The sequence below is a fragment of the Terrapene carolina genome, unplaced genomic scaffold (genome assembly GCF_002925995.2).
Source record: "Terrapene carolina triunguis isolate 2854851 unplaced genomic scaffold, T_m_triunguis-2.0 Scaffold449, whole genome shotgun sequence".
NCBI classification, from domain to species: domain Eukaryota; kingdom Metazoa; phylum Chordata; order Testudines; family Emydidae; genus Terrapene; species Terrapene triunguis.
The window spans coordinates 2655025-2667712 of NW_020664800.1; the positions used below are offsets into that span (position 1 = coordinate 2655025).

General features: G+C 48.1%; 1 protein-coding gene across 3 annotated transcripts in view; it reads left to right on the plus strand.

Moving 5' to 3' along the window:
- Nucleotides 1–12688, plus strand: part of LOC112118926 (discoidin domain-containing receptor 2-like) — a 139814-nt gene that overhangs the window by 114545 nt on the left and 12581 nt on the right. For 2 of the 3 annotated variants that reach the window (XM_026658488.2, XM_026658489.2), the window contains 3 exons: nucleotides 262–383; nucleotides 1661–1858; nucleotides 10943–11177. In XM_026658488.2, the coding sequence (XP_026514273.1) occupies nucleotides 262–383; nucleotides 1661–1858; nucleotides 10943–11177 (555 nt within the window). Of the gene's footprint in view, nucleotides 1–261; nucleotides 384–1660; nucleotides 1859–10942; nucleotides 11178–11334; nucleotides 11708–12688 lie in introns of those variants that run through there. The other variant, XM_026658490.2, reaches the window with a different exon arrangement.

A 12688-nucleotide genomic window follows, 5' to 3' on the forward strand; every position in this document is an offset into this window, starting at 1 on the left:
AACCCATAGGATGAAAGTAGCTCATGTAAGCTCTTCAACAAACACTTACAAATAACAAATCTGTTCACAGAATCCAGGGGCAGTTTTTCAACTTTTTCTGATCAGAAACAAAAAAAGACTAAACTCACTGAATAATTTACTTTCAAGGGATAATTCAATCAATTCTAACCATAATGCTTATCCATAACGTGATATGTTTTTTTCCTCTTCTTCTCTGATTTTACCACATGTTCATGGCTGACCCTGCACTCCCTTTTTCAGGTGCACCTGTGTGAAGCAGATGGCCTGTTGGAATTTTTGGGACTCTCGTCTACAGAACTCACCAACCAACCGGTTCTAGTGGCAGTGAAAATGCTAAGATCCAATGTCAACAAAACAGCCAGGTAACCACATGACACTATGCAACAGCTGTAATCTGAATATGAAGCCTGATTCTGCTCTGAGATTAATTTTACACAGGTTACCTTCACTGACTTCAGTGGAGCTACTCCAGATTTACACTTGTGTAAGTGAGAGGCGAGTCAGCCCTTGGTGTGTGCATATATGAGCAGTTAGTGCATGAGTGGGTATTTGTACAGAGATAATGGAAGTCAGTGGAATGTCAGTTTTATCCTGGCTGCTGAGTGGAGCTCATGAGCAGAGAGCTAGAGTCCATACTTGATGGACGGGTGTGATTAATAATGATCTATTTTATGATATCACTCCCCCTATCCAGCAGGGCACTAGTGGGCTTATCCACTAATGCTGTGCACACAGAAATAGGTGAACAAGTCCAGTTCATCCAGGAAAGGGTCACGAAGACACCGAGGGGGAGGAGTCCTTTGAAAAGGATGTGATCGTGTGAGTTATAAGGAGTGACATGAAAACTACACGGTTGGCCAGTTTCACAGAAGGCTGGACATTTATGTAGAGAATGGGAACATCCACAGTGACATTGCACTGGATAAAAACTCTCAAGAGTTTATATGGGCATGAGCTCTTGGGGATTAGGAGGAAACACTTCCAGAGAGCAGGTTTCCCATCATGGCCAGCACTTGGGTTTCTTACCCTTTCCTGTGGTACTAGCCACTGTCAGTGACAGAATACTAGACTGCTGGCCCCATGGGCTGATCCAGTTCCTAGGAGAAACCATAGAAATACAGACATGTTGATAGAAAAATAACCTGATCATATACTACAGTGATGGATGCAGGATGGAGAGATGGATAGAAACTTTCACTTCCTGCATGGTGCTATTATGTCATCCTTTATCCCTGAGACTTTGACATCACCACATCTGGAACAGCCTCTGCCCCTTCTCCCCCACCACTCCCTTCTACCTTCAGAAACCCCTCTTGGGGCCTGGCCCAGCCATAGTCTCCCTCCCTGCAGAGCCTGTGTGGCTAAGCCCTGCACTCGGGGGTTGTTTCTGTGCTGCAGCTGTAGGTGCAACGGGGATTTCAAGAGGGTGCACTCTGCTTACAAAGCAGAATAAAGGGAAATCAGTGGGAGAATACTTCAGGGAGAAAAAGACAGGCAACTCTTTTGGGAGACTTCAGAAAAACTCCCATTCCTAGTGTTCAGAGCCTCTCTATCTCCCCTTCGCTCCTCCCAGATTCCTCAAGCAAAGGAAAAGAGGACAGTGTTCAAGGAATCAGACTTATGTCTTTCTCTTTTTAAGAAATGATTTCCTAAAGGAGATCAAGATCATGTCCCGGCTGAAGGACCCAAATATCATCCGACTGCTGGGGGTGTGTGTGCGTGATGACCCGCTGTGCATGATAACAGAGTATATGGAGAACGGAGACCTCAACCAGTTCCTGTCACAGCGGGAGATCTGCAGTAAATTCGCCATTTCGAACAACATTCCATGCGTCAGGTAAGAGGAGAAGTCGCAGGTTCTAATGCAACAGTTTCAGTGCCCTGAACTTAAAGTATAATAATATTAAAAACAATCTGAATTGTGAGCCAGTTAAGGATGCTACGTGTGTAACATACCACGAGTACTGTACACCACAGGCCACGCACCACAATGTTACTTTTGCCTGCCACAGGATTCCAGCTTCTGTCAGCCCCTTTACCAAGCCACTCTCTCCTCACACAGCAAACTACTCCAATGCTTCCCCGGGGTACCCAAGGTTGTGATGCTGCTTGCTACCACCTGTCTGTGCCACTGTGTGTCAGCCTCGTGACTCCCCCAGCCTCTGGCAACACCCGCGCTGCCTGCCAGGCCTCTGCCAGCCTCGCTCTCTCTGTGCAGGTTAGCGACAGGCGGACACCAACCCCCACCTCCTCCGAGTGTTCCTCTGGAGTGCCCAGCCGCTGTTCCATTGAACACTCACAGAACTCTCCGGGCAAGTCTACACTTAAACCCTCCAACATAGCGCTGTCTACACCAGGGGTTAGGTCAGTATAACAGCGTCGCTCGGGGATGTGGATGTTTCACACCCCTGAGCCACGCAGTTACACCGATACAGGTCTGTTGTGTAGACCAGAGCTCAGAGTCTCTACTCCCAAAGGAGGAGCACACACCAACGTCCTAGTGTCACCTCAGGATCGCTACTCTGCCTAACACAGAACACTTCGCTATAGTTATAGTGAAAACAAGGGGAAGTCTGTTATCAAACAGAGATTCAAATGACAGTAAGTAAGAACACTGGAAACAAATGGTAACAAACTCATAACCTGCTTTCTGGAGCCTAAACTGAACTCACAAGACATTCCCCTGTCTCCTACAGGTAGCTTACCCCAAGTCATTGCCCCAGCATTTTCAGCCAGGAGGGCCGAGGCCTTCCTTTCCTAAGATCAAGCCCGCTGGCAGCTTGTCTTGCCAGACAGAGGGATGAAATCATCCCCTCTCCACTTATTTTTTGCAGTTACAGAATATGGTCCCTTACCACAGGAAGTCCCCTCTAAAGAGATTTACCTCGGGGTTTCTTTGTCTTTGTAAATCCGCAGGCCTGCACCTGGCCCAGGCAGCAAACATAGCCAGTCTCCAGGTATGGCCATTGTTTTTTATACTAACTGGGTTGGCACAAAGGCATACAATACACAATGGTCTGCTCGAGAAATAAGTGTTTGCTACCCCCTTCCTGCCTAGAATCACCTTCTAGTGACCTGTCTTAACTTACATGCTTTAAAAACACAATTTTCAGTAAACATCCACAACCTCCTTACGTGTTATCTGCACAGACATTTCACAATGGTTACGATGACGTGTGTGACACAGGCGTTCAGTAGAGACCTTACATGACCCCTTCTGGTGAACTCAGATGATTCTTTAAGCCTATATGCCTCTGTGCCCTCTGCCAGTTGGCACCAGTTGGTTTCTAGGGCCCAACTATATCATTTAATATCCACAGCTGTGGACAGTACTGGTAGCAGTGATAAAGTGGATGCCTGTGGGTGGACAGCTAGAGGGTATGTAGTGGTAGGTGGCTTTATCCCCTTGCATTTGTGTGTTTGTGCCAAGTATGTTGTGAGTGTGACAACCCAAACTGCTTCACGTACAGTTTTGTGTATTCATTTCCTGGTTTTTATAAATGTTTAAGTGAGGGGAGTTGAGGAGCATGTGGGGGTTTGGGGGCAAACTAGGGAGGATGGCTTCCAGAGGGTGCGTACAGACCTAGTGCCGGGACTGAGAGAGAAGATTTCATATGCCCGCTTGAGAGAAAAGAGTTAATTCAGCAGCAGCTGCACTTCTCCAGCAGATAAAACCTTCTCTCTCTGGAGCAACTCATAAAAACTCTCTCCATTGAAGGATAACATTTGATTGAAAAGTATAGCCACTGATGGAAAAGTTTTTATCTCAGAGAGAGGATTTTATCCTGTGGAGAAATGTTGTATATATGGTGGAGGAATTTTGTGTGTACAATGAAGAAAATTTTATCCAACAAAGAGTTTATATTTTGGTTACCCGTTAGCATATAAACTTTCAATTTGGACACATAATGGTTGAAAAAAGACTCTAAAGACTTTTAAATGGCCAGTTGCACCAGATCCGCTACAGATTAATCTATTAATTTTTGTGTAGAAACATTTTTCCTAAACAAGCTGTCCAAAAAGCTCACTGGACCATTAATGTCGATATTCAATAAATCTTGGAACACTGGGGAAGTTCCAGAAGACTGCTGGAAGAAAGCGAATGTTCTGCCAACCTGACATTGATCCTCGGCAAAATAATGGAACAGCTGATATGGGATTCGATTGATAAAGAATTACTGGAGGATAATATAATTAATGCCAATCAAGATGGGTTTATGGAAAATCGATTCTGTCAAGCTAACTTATAGCTTTTTATTTTATGAGATCACAAGTTTGGTTGATAGTGCAATCGTGGACTTCTGTGAGGCATTTCACTAGCAGCTGCATGATATTTTGGTTAAAAAACTAGAACAATACAAAATGAACACGGCACACTTCAGATGGATTAAAAACTGGAGACAGATCAGGGCTGACTGAATGACAGGGGAATCTGAAGGAGCGAACGTCACTATCTTGGCTGCCACCCCCACCGTCTCCTGAGTCCCTCATGATCCACTGTAACACCGTTGGGCCTTCAGAGTCCAGATCCTGAGCAATGTCCTAACCAGCATGGGCCAGAGAGAGGGTCCCAGGTGACATCACAACCTCCACCGGCTTCAGTTCAATCCCAAACTATCTGGGATGTGAGACGTTGTCAAACGCTGCTGCCACCCGCACACCCTTCTGTGTGTTCTTTTCCTTCTCCGCCTATTTCTTCTCTTTCCTATCCATCTCCTTTGGCCTTCTGTCTAATAAGAGTCTGGCTTAGCCAGCCAAGACTGCATATTTTGCAACACTGCTGTGAGCCTGTGACCAAAAAAGCAGATAAAAGCAATGCCCTGAGCTGCCCGATGCTGGTACTAGTTTGCCAGGTCTCAGAGTGGCCGATCAGACCAGGTGCTGTGCCTCGATTTCTCCAGCAGGGAAGTTGCAACTAAGAGTTCTCACCCGAGACAGAGGCTGCATTTTCCATCTTGGCTGTTCTTTCCCCCCCCAATTTTGTGTGTGTTTGTCTTGGTTTGTCTTTTAGAAAACAGGATCGGACTTCAACAGCAGCAACAATAACAGCTCCAGTCCAGCTCACCTAACTTCTTCCCTTTCCCCCCGAAAGAACAGCTATTACCATGTGTAGTGCCACCTAAAAACCTGTCCCTTGGAGGCGTTTTCCTTCTAAAACTCTCTTCAGCTAAAGGTAAAGGGAACAAGGGATAGTGTTAAAAAGAAAGCCTTATACAATACTGGACATTTCAAATGCTTTAACTCTTTTTCCTTCTTTTCTGTCTCTTTAATAAAAGGTTAAGATGCTCAGTGGTGTTCTTTGCTTTGGGACTAAGATGGCTGAGGTCTCTGTATACCAAACCTTGGTTACAACTGTTTAATATTGGACCCTTTGACTCTTTGGGCCAATTTATTCCATCAAAGTGAATAGAGTGTTACTTCAGCTTCCATAGCGATGACCCCTCTGACCCCTTAGCTGCGTGGTTCCTCGCCCTCACCTCATCACTTAACAAGCAGCACTGGTTGGGCTCTCCCACTCACCAGAAGAGCCATTCGGTTGACCTGGTCTTCCCCAAGCCCTGCTTTCTGTGAGCTCACCATGAGTTCTGAGGTCCCCCATCCCCTGGTCTCTTTCAGCAGCTCCCCCTCATGCTGTCACTCGATCCTTCTGGGTGTGTCTAGGGTTCAAATTCAGGCTAAAGCCTAACCCCTCCCCTTCCGTCTTCACACAGATTGTGCTAACCCAGGGCTCGGACCCAGAGTCCCACGGGGGTTGAAGGGTCCGAGCCTGAGTCAAGCCGAGACCCAGGGTTCAAGCCCTATTGCTTTGCAGTGTAAACGCAGCCTGTCAAGGTTCATTCCCCACTCTGAACTTTAGGGTACAGATGTGGGGACCTGCATGAAAACGTCTAAGCTTAACTACCAGTTTAGATCTGGTTTTGCTGCCACCATCCCAAGTGCTAACTCCCTTCCCTGGGTAGCCTTGAGAGACTCCTCCACCAATTCCTGGGTGAACACCAATCCAAAACCCCTTGGATCTTAAAACAAGGAGGAATTAATCATTTCCCCCCTCTTCCCTTTCCCACCACCAATTCCTGGTGAGTCCAGATCCAATCCCCTTGGATCTTAAAACAAGGAAAAATCAATCAGGTTCTTAAAAGGAAGGCTTTTTAATTAAAGAAAGAAAGGTAAAAATCATCTCTGTAAAATCAGGATGGAAAGTAACTTTACAGGGTAATCACATTCAAAGAGCCCAGAGGAACCCCCTCTAGCATTAGTTTCAAAGTTACAACAAAACAGGGATAAACCTCCCTCTAGCAAAGGGAACATTCACAAGTTGAGAAAACAAAGATAAACTAGTACGCCTTGCCTGGCTGTTACTTACAAGTTTGAAATATGAGAGACTTGTTCAGAAGATTTGGAGAGCATGGATTGATGTCCGGTCCCTCTTAGTCCCAAAAGTGAACAACCCCCAAAACAAAGAGCACAAACAAAAGCCTTCCCCCCACCAAGATTTGAAAGTATCTTGTCCCCTTATTGGTCCTTTGGGTCAGGTGTCAGCCAGGTTACCTGAGCTTCTTAACCCTTTACAGGTAAAAGGATTTTGGTGTCTCTGGCCAGGAGGGATTTTATAGTATTGTACACAGGAGGGCTGTTACCCTTCCCTTTATAGTTATGACACAGCCCCACTGGACTTGTGCTCTGGGAGTCTGCCAAAAGTATCCCACAATCCCATGGGCTGATCCTCTGGACAGTCATGTTCTTCCACACTGCACCACGAACAAAGGGCTAGAGGGTGCTAAGAAGTCTGGGATTTGGGTGGTTGGATTCGGGCCCACATAATGCAGTGTAGATGCTGGAGCCCTAGGTTGGGACCCAGGGTTCACCAATTCCTAACCTGGACTTACAAATGGGTGTAGATGCTCAAGCCCTTGGTTAACAATCCCAGGGACTGATAACTCGAGTTCTGCTAACCCTGGGCTTACATTGCAGTGTAGACATACCCTCTTTGACTTTCACTCCATCAATGCTGATAATTTCTCTGCTGCTCTCTGCTCCCTGCATTCTCTTCCCTTTCTTCCCTGTGATTGTTGATTCTCTTGAATCCTTTGCCAGCCCCAGCCCTAGCTCACCCCCAAAATCCTCTGTTCCTCCTCTCATGCAGCAGAACATCTCTAATATCCTCTGACCATGCCAGAAACTTGTTCCTTAGTTCTGCCATCGTCCTATGCCAAGCAACTCTACTTTTCCACCCTGATCAAATTCCACGTGTGCAATCCCACTTACTTTTCACCTCCTTTGAATCAATCCTCAAACCCTCCCTCCCCCACTTCTCCTCCTGTACCTAAGTTCTTGAAAGAGAACATTGATAAAATAAGACACAGCCTTCCCTTACCCTTCTACAGCTTTGCCTCCTTCTCTCTTGTCATAGACACAGGAGTTTCTCATCTGCTCTCCTCTAACCCCACCACCTGCCCCAATGTCCCCATCCCATCTCCTGATCTCCCTCACACCCATTCTCATCCCCTCCCTTACTCTTCTTGTTAGCCCTCACTTGCCTCTGGCTCGTTCCCCACACAATACAAACGTTTTAGTCTCTTCCATCTTAAAAACACCCACCCTTGACCCCGCTTGCCACTCCACCGCATCTCCCTTCCATCTCTTAGCTCATTGAGCACTCTGTTTACAATCGCTGTCTGAAGTTCCTCTCCTCCAATTCCACCCTAGACCCTCTCCAGTCCATCTTCTGCACCTGGCACTCCACTGAAACCATGCTCACCAAAGTCACTAATGACCTCTTTCTAGCCAAGCTCAGAACCAGTGCTCCATCTTCATCCTCTTCGACCTGTCAGCTGCCTTTGGCACCATCAGCCATGCTCTTGTTCTTGAAATCTTCTCCTTCCCTTGGCTTCTGTGACTCTGTCCTCTTTTGATTCTCCTCCTTCCTCTCTAATCGTTCCTCCAGCGTGCCCTGGGGAGGATCCTCTTTGTGCCCCCTGCAACTTTCGGTGGGGGTTCCACAGGGCTCTGTCCTGGGTTCCCTTCCCTTGTCCCTCTCCACCTTATCTCTGGGTAATCTCTGCTCCAGACCTGCCTTCTTCTGTCCAAACTGAAATCTCAGCCTGTCTCTTGGACAGCTCCTTGTGTAAGTCTAGCTGCCATTGCATGGTAAATCTGGCTAAAACAGAGCTCCTAACCTTCCCCCCAAACCCTTCCTGCTACCTCCTTCTCTGTCACTGTAGACAGCACCACTATGCTGTCAATCAGGCCCATAAACGGGGTGTCATCTTTGACTCGGCCCTCCCTTTAGGTCCTCGTGTCCAGCTATGTCTAAATTTTGCCCTTCTTCATCCATACCATCTAAGATCCAGCCCTTCCTATCCATCCACACAGCTCAAATGTTCATCCAGGCTCTCATCTCACATCTGGAGGACTGCCACATCCTTCTCTGTGACCTTGACAAATGCAATCTTGCCCCACTCTGAGCCATTCAGAATGTTGCTGCAAAGATCATTTTCCTAGCCCATTGCTTTGCCCTTGTCACCCCTTCTCTGTTTTGCATCCCTCCACTGCCTGCCCAGTGCCTCAGATGTAAGCTGCCTGGCTTTGCTTTCAGGGCTCTCTGTGACCTATCCCCATCCAGCTTCATGGCCTATAGTAGTAATATATGGAGATATACCTATCTCCTAGAACTGGAAGGGACCCTGAAGGGTCATCAAGTCCAACCCCCTGCCTTCACTAGGCAGGACCAAGTACTGATTTTGCTGCAGATCCCTAGGTGGCCCCCCTCAAGGACTGAACTCACAACCCTGGGTTTAGCAGGCCAATGCTCAAACCACTGAGCTATCCCTCCCCCCCCAATTGTATCTGCACCTACCAATCATCTCTCATTTGCTATTGAGAGGTCAACTCCCCGCTCTACTCCGGCCAATGCCAGCCTTCACTGCCCACTTGTTAAATCTCCAAACAGGCCCCTGTGTGCTTTCTCCCATGCTGCTCCTCAGTCGTGGGAGGAACTCCCTGTAAACATCCATACCCTGCCTAATTATACACATTCAAACCCCTCCTCAAAATTCTCCTTTGAAGTGATGCTGACAACAAACTTGACAATGGTTAGGCTGCTGGTGTGCTGAGACCATGGCCCATCCTGCTGATCTTGTTTCTTTGTAGGCCCCCGTCTGTCTGTCTGTTGTCTTTTGTCTTATATTCAGATTGCAAACTCTTTGGGGCAGGAAGCATCTCGTTGTTCTGTGTTTGTACAGCACCTTGCACAACGGATCCTTGTCCATGGCTAGGTTCCTGTGACGGGGCACTATTAGTAGCACCCCGGTCACTGATATTGCTGCAGCATGAAGAAGGCTGCAAGCTCAGCTATGAGCAATTAACCATTTTCTGTTGGGGGATTATGAGCACCTGGGTGGCAATCACTGGGTTAACGATGTAATTGGGAGGACATAAGTGAAAGGAGCAGGAAGCCAGGAAAACAGAAGGAAAGCTCAGAGGGTGATACTGGGCTGAGAAGTAAAGGCTGTGGGGAAACCTCCTCTTGCTGTAACCCTGCCGTACACTGTTATACTTGGCAAGGAAGGAATAAATACGCACATGGTGCAACCTTAACAACCTGGTGTGTGTTGGTGCCATGAGCCCACACACATTGGCCAGGCAGTGCAGTACCCTGGGTAGTGGAGAGCTCCTTGGTGCTGTGGTAACACAAATAAGAAGTTGTGGCTGCTTCTGAAAATTCTGAACCAAGGGACTTGCCTCTCTTCCCAGGGAAGCTTGTAGCAGAGCCAGTGATAGGACCCTTCTTTCCTGGGTCCTACCCCACTGCCTTAACCACAAGACGGTATTTTCTCCTTCTGAAGGCACCTGCCTCATTCACTCATCTTCTCAGTTCTGACCTGTTTGAGACAGGGTCCGCTGGCAAAACCCACATGTGATCATGTCATTAAAGACATAATACATGTGCACAAGGAGGCAGGATTAAGGGAATGAAAAATAACAAACCGTATTTCCAGAGACATGGTAATGGTGGCGATCAGGACGTCCTGCCCTTTCTCAGCCCTGCAAGAACACAAGCTCTTCCCCAAGAAATAACAATGTGCCGTTTAGGGCCAGATTTACAGGCACTAGCCTCTGTCTGTGACTGCCAGTCAGGTGACTTGGATACCTAAGCCCCACCCAGCACCCATAAATCAGGGACTTGTGTGACGTGGGGCCAGATTTCCCCATAGCTTGGAGCCAAATTTCCAAGGGATCAGCACACACTATTATCAAAATGGCTGAGGACCCAGTGCCGAGCACCCTTGGAAATCTGTCTGCTTCTTTTGGTGACTAAATGGGAGCTGAGTGCTTTGGAAAATCTGGCCCACCATTGTGAAATCCCTGATTTATGGGCTCTCAACATCTCAGGGTACGTCTACATTGCAGCTGGGAGAGAGTCCAGGGAGCCAGAGTCACACTAGCAGGGCTTCAGCTAGTGTGCTAAAATAGCAGTGTGGACATTGCAGCTTGGGCCCCCCGGCCCCCCCGGATCCGTGCTCCGGTGGCTAGCCCACGCGTCCACCTGCCCAGCCATGTCCACACTGCTATTCTCAGCGCACGCGTTTAAGGCCCGCTAGCGCAAACGTTTCTAGCCGGGCAGAGAGGCTGGCTCCCAGCTGCAATGTAGACGTACCCAAAGGGTCTAACTTGCAGGTGCGAGCTGGCTGCTCCTGGCCAGCCACCTCAGCAACATGGCTCCCACGTCAGGGAAGACAGTTAGTTCGTTGTAAATGTACAGTCTAGACTGACAGGGATAGCGAGGAATGAGGGAGGGAAGTGACTCCACTTTGCTTATTGCAACACACAGCATGCAAGGTTCCCACCGCAGGAAGAGTCGAGAGAAAAGCAACTGCAAGGAAACTCTCCTTTGATTTTCGGTTGTTTATTTTAAATGCAGCTATTCCAACCTACTGTTCATGGCCACCCAGATCGCCTCTGGAATGAAGTATTTAGCCTCCCTGAACTTCGTGCACAGAGACCTGGCCACCCGCAACTGCCTGGTTGGGAACAGCTATACCATCAAGATTGCAGATTTTGGAATGAGCAGGAATCTGTACAGCGGGGATTATTACCGTATCCAGGGCAGAGCTGTGCTGCCTATACGCTGGATGGCCTGGGAAAGTATCCTCCTGGTAAGGGCTGCTCACAGCGTGCTTTCTCTCTTCCTTTTGTGTATGCCCCTCTGTGTGTGTGTGTGTGTGTGTGTGTGTGGACACACTTCGTACAGGAAACTGAGTAACAGCACAAGTCTCCTTTTCTATCCTTATTGTCTCCTTTACTAATCAATAGGATCTTGGCAGCTGGCTGCACCGCTTATCTTGTATCCCCTTTGGTAACTGGATGCACCCTATATGCCACGCATCCCATATGCTGTGTGCAGCCTTTGACTCTCCACCATGCAGACTGCAGGGGCACTGTTCCATCAAACTGCGCTGACTTCAGCTCTTCCTCCAGAGAAGGAAGGCAACCACATGGTTACAGCACAGGACTGAATGTCTGATCGCTGGGTTTTTATTCCTGAATGCTACAGATTCCCTGCTTGGATCTGAGCAAGTCACCTCTCTGTGCCTCCGTTTACCAATTGCCAAAATGTGGAAATGAGGAGAGAGATCTTTTCCCTCTTCCTCAACTCTCTAGCTTAAACTGGATTTTAAGTATTTAAACTGTGACAAATTTCTTACCTTCTGTGTGCCAGAGTGGCTGGTGCCTCAGTTTCCCCTGGCTGGTAAGTCTGTTTTGCTAAACCAAACACTCCACCTATTCTGGAGTAACCAAAGTCCAGAGTAAACCCAAGTTCCAACTGGAGTACTTTCTTCAGCCCTTTGCCATCTTCCTCTGGCTGCGGAAGAAAGGATTTAAATAAATTAATTAATGGAGATATCCTATCTCCTAGAACTGGAAGGGACCTTGAAAGGCCATCAAGTCCAGCCCCCTGCCTTCACTAGCAGGACCAAGTACTGATTTTGCCCCAGATCCTTAAGTGACCCCCTCAAGGATTGAACTCATAACCCTGGGTTTAGCAGGCCAATGCTCAAACCACTGAGCTATCCCTCCCCCTTTGAACAGGGGGCTTGCCCCTCTCGGGTGAGTGCTCTGACTCCTGAGCTAGGGGACATTCTGGGGTAGTGAGCCCTCCGTCTCTCCTGTCGAAGCTGTTCCCCTGTGGCTAAATAACTAAAGAGTCACTGAACCAGGACCTGGGTCTCCCACCTCCCACGTGAATGCCCCAACCACCAATCTACAGAGTCATTCTCCCGTGCTCTCTCTCGGATCCAATGACTCTTTCATTGTTTAATCCACAGGGCAACAGCTTCAATAGGAGAGACTGCAGACGCCCACGTCAGACGATCCCATAGCTGCGTGGTTAGAGCACTCAGCTGAGTGGCGGGAGGCTCCTGTTCAGTCTTTTCTCTCCTTCAGGTGGGGGGCGGGGGAAGCTGAACCTGGGTCTCCGACATCCCAGGGAGTGAGCTAGGGTTACCATACGTCCGGTTTTTCCCGGACATGTCCGGTTTTTTGGTAATCAAACCCCCGTCCGGGGGGAACTGCCAAAAAGCCGAACATGTCTGGGAAAAATACTCCCAGCTTCCGGCATCCCTGGCTTACCTTAGAGCGGGCTCCGGCGACTGCTGCTGCTCCCTGA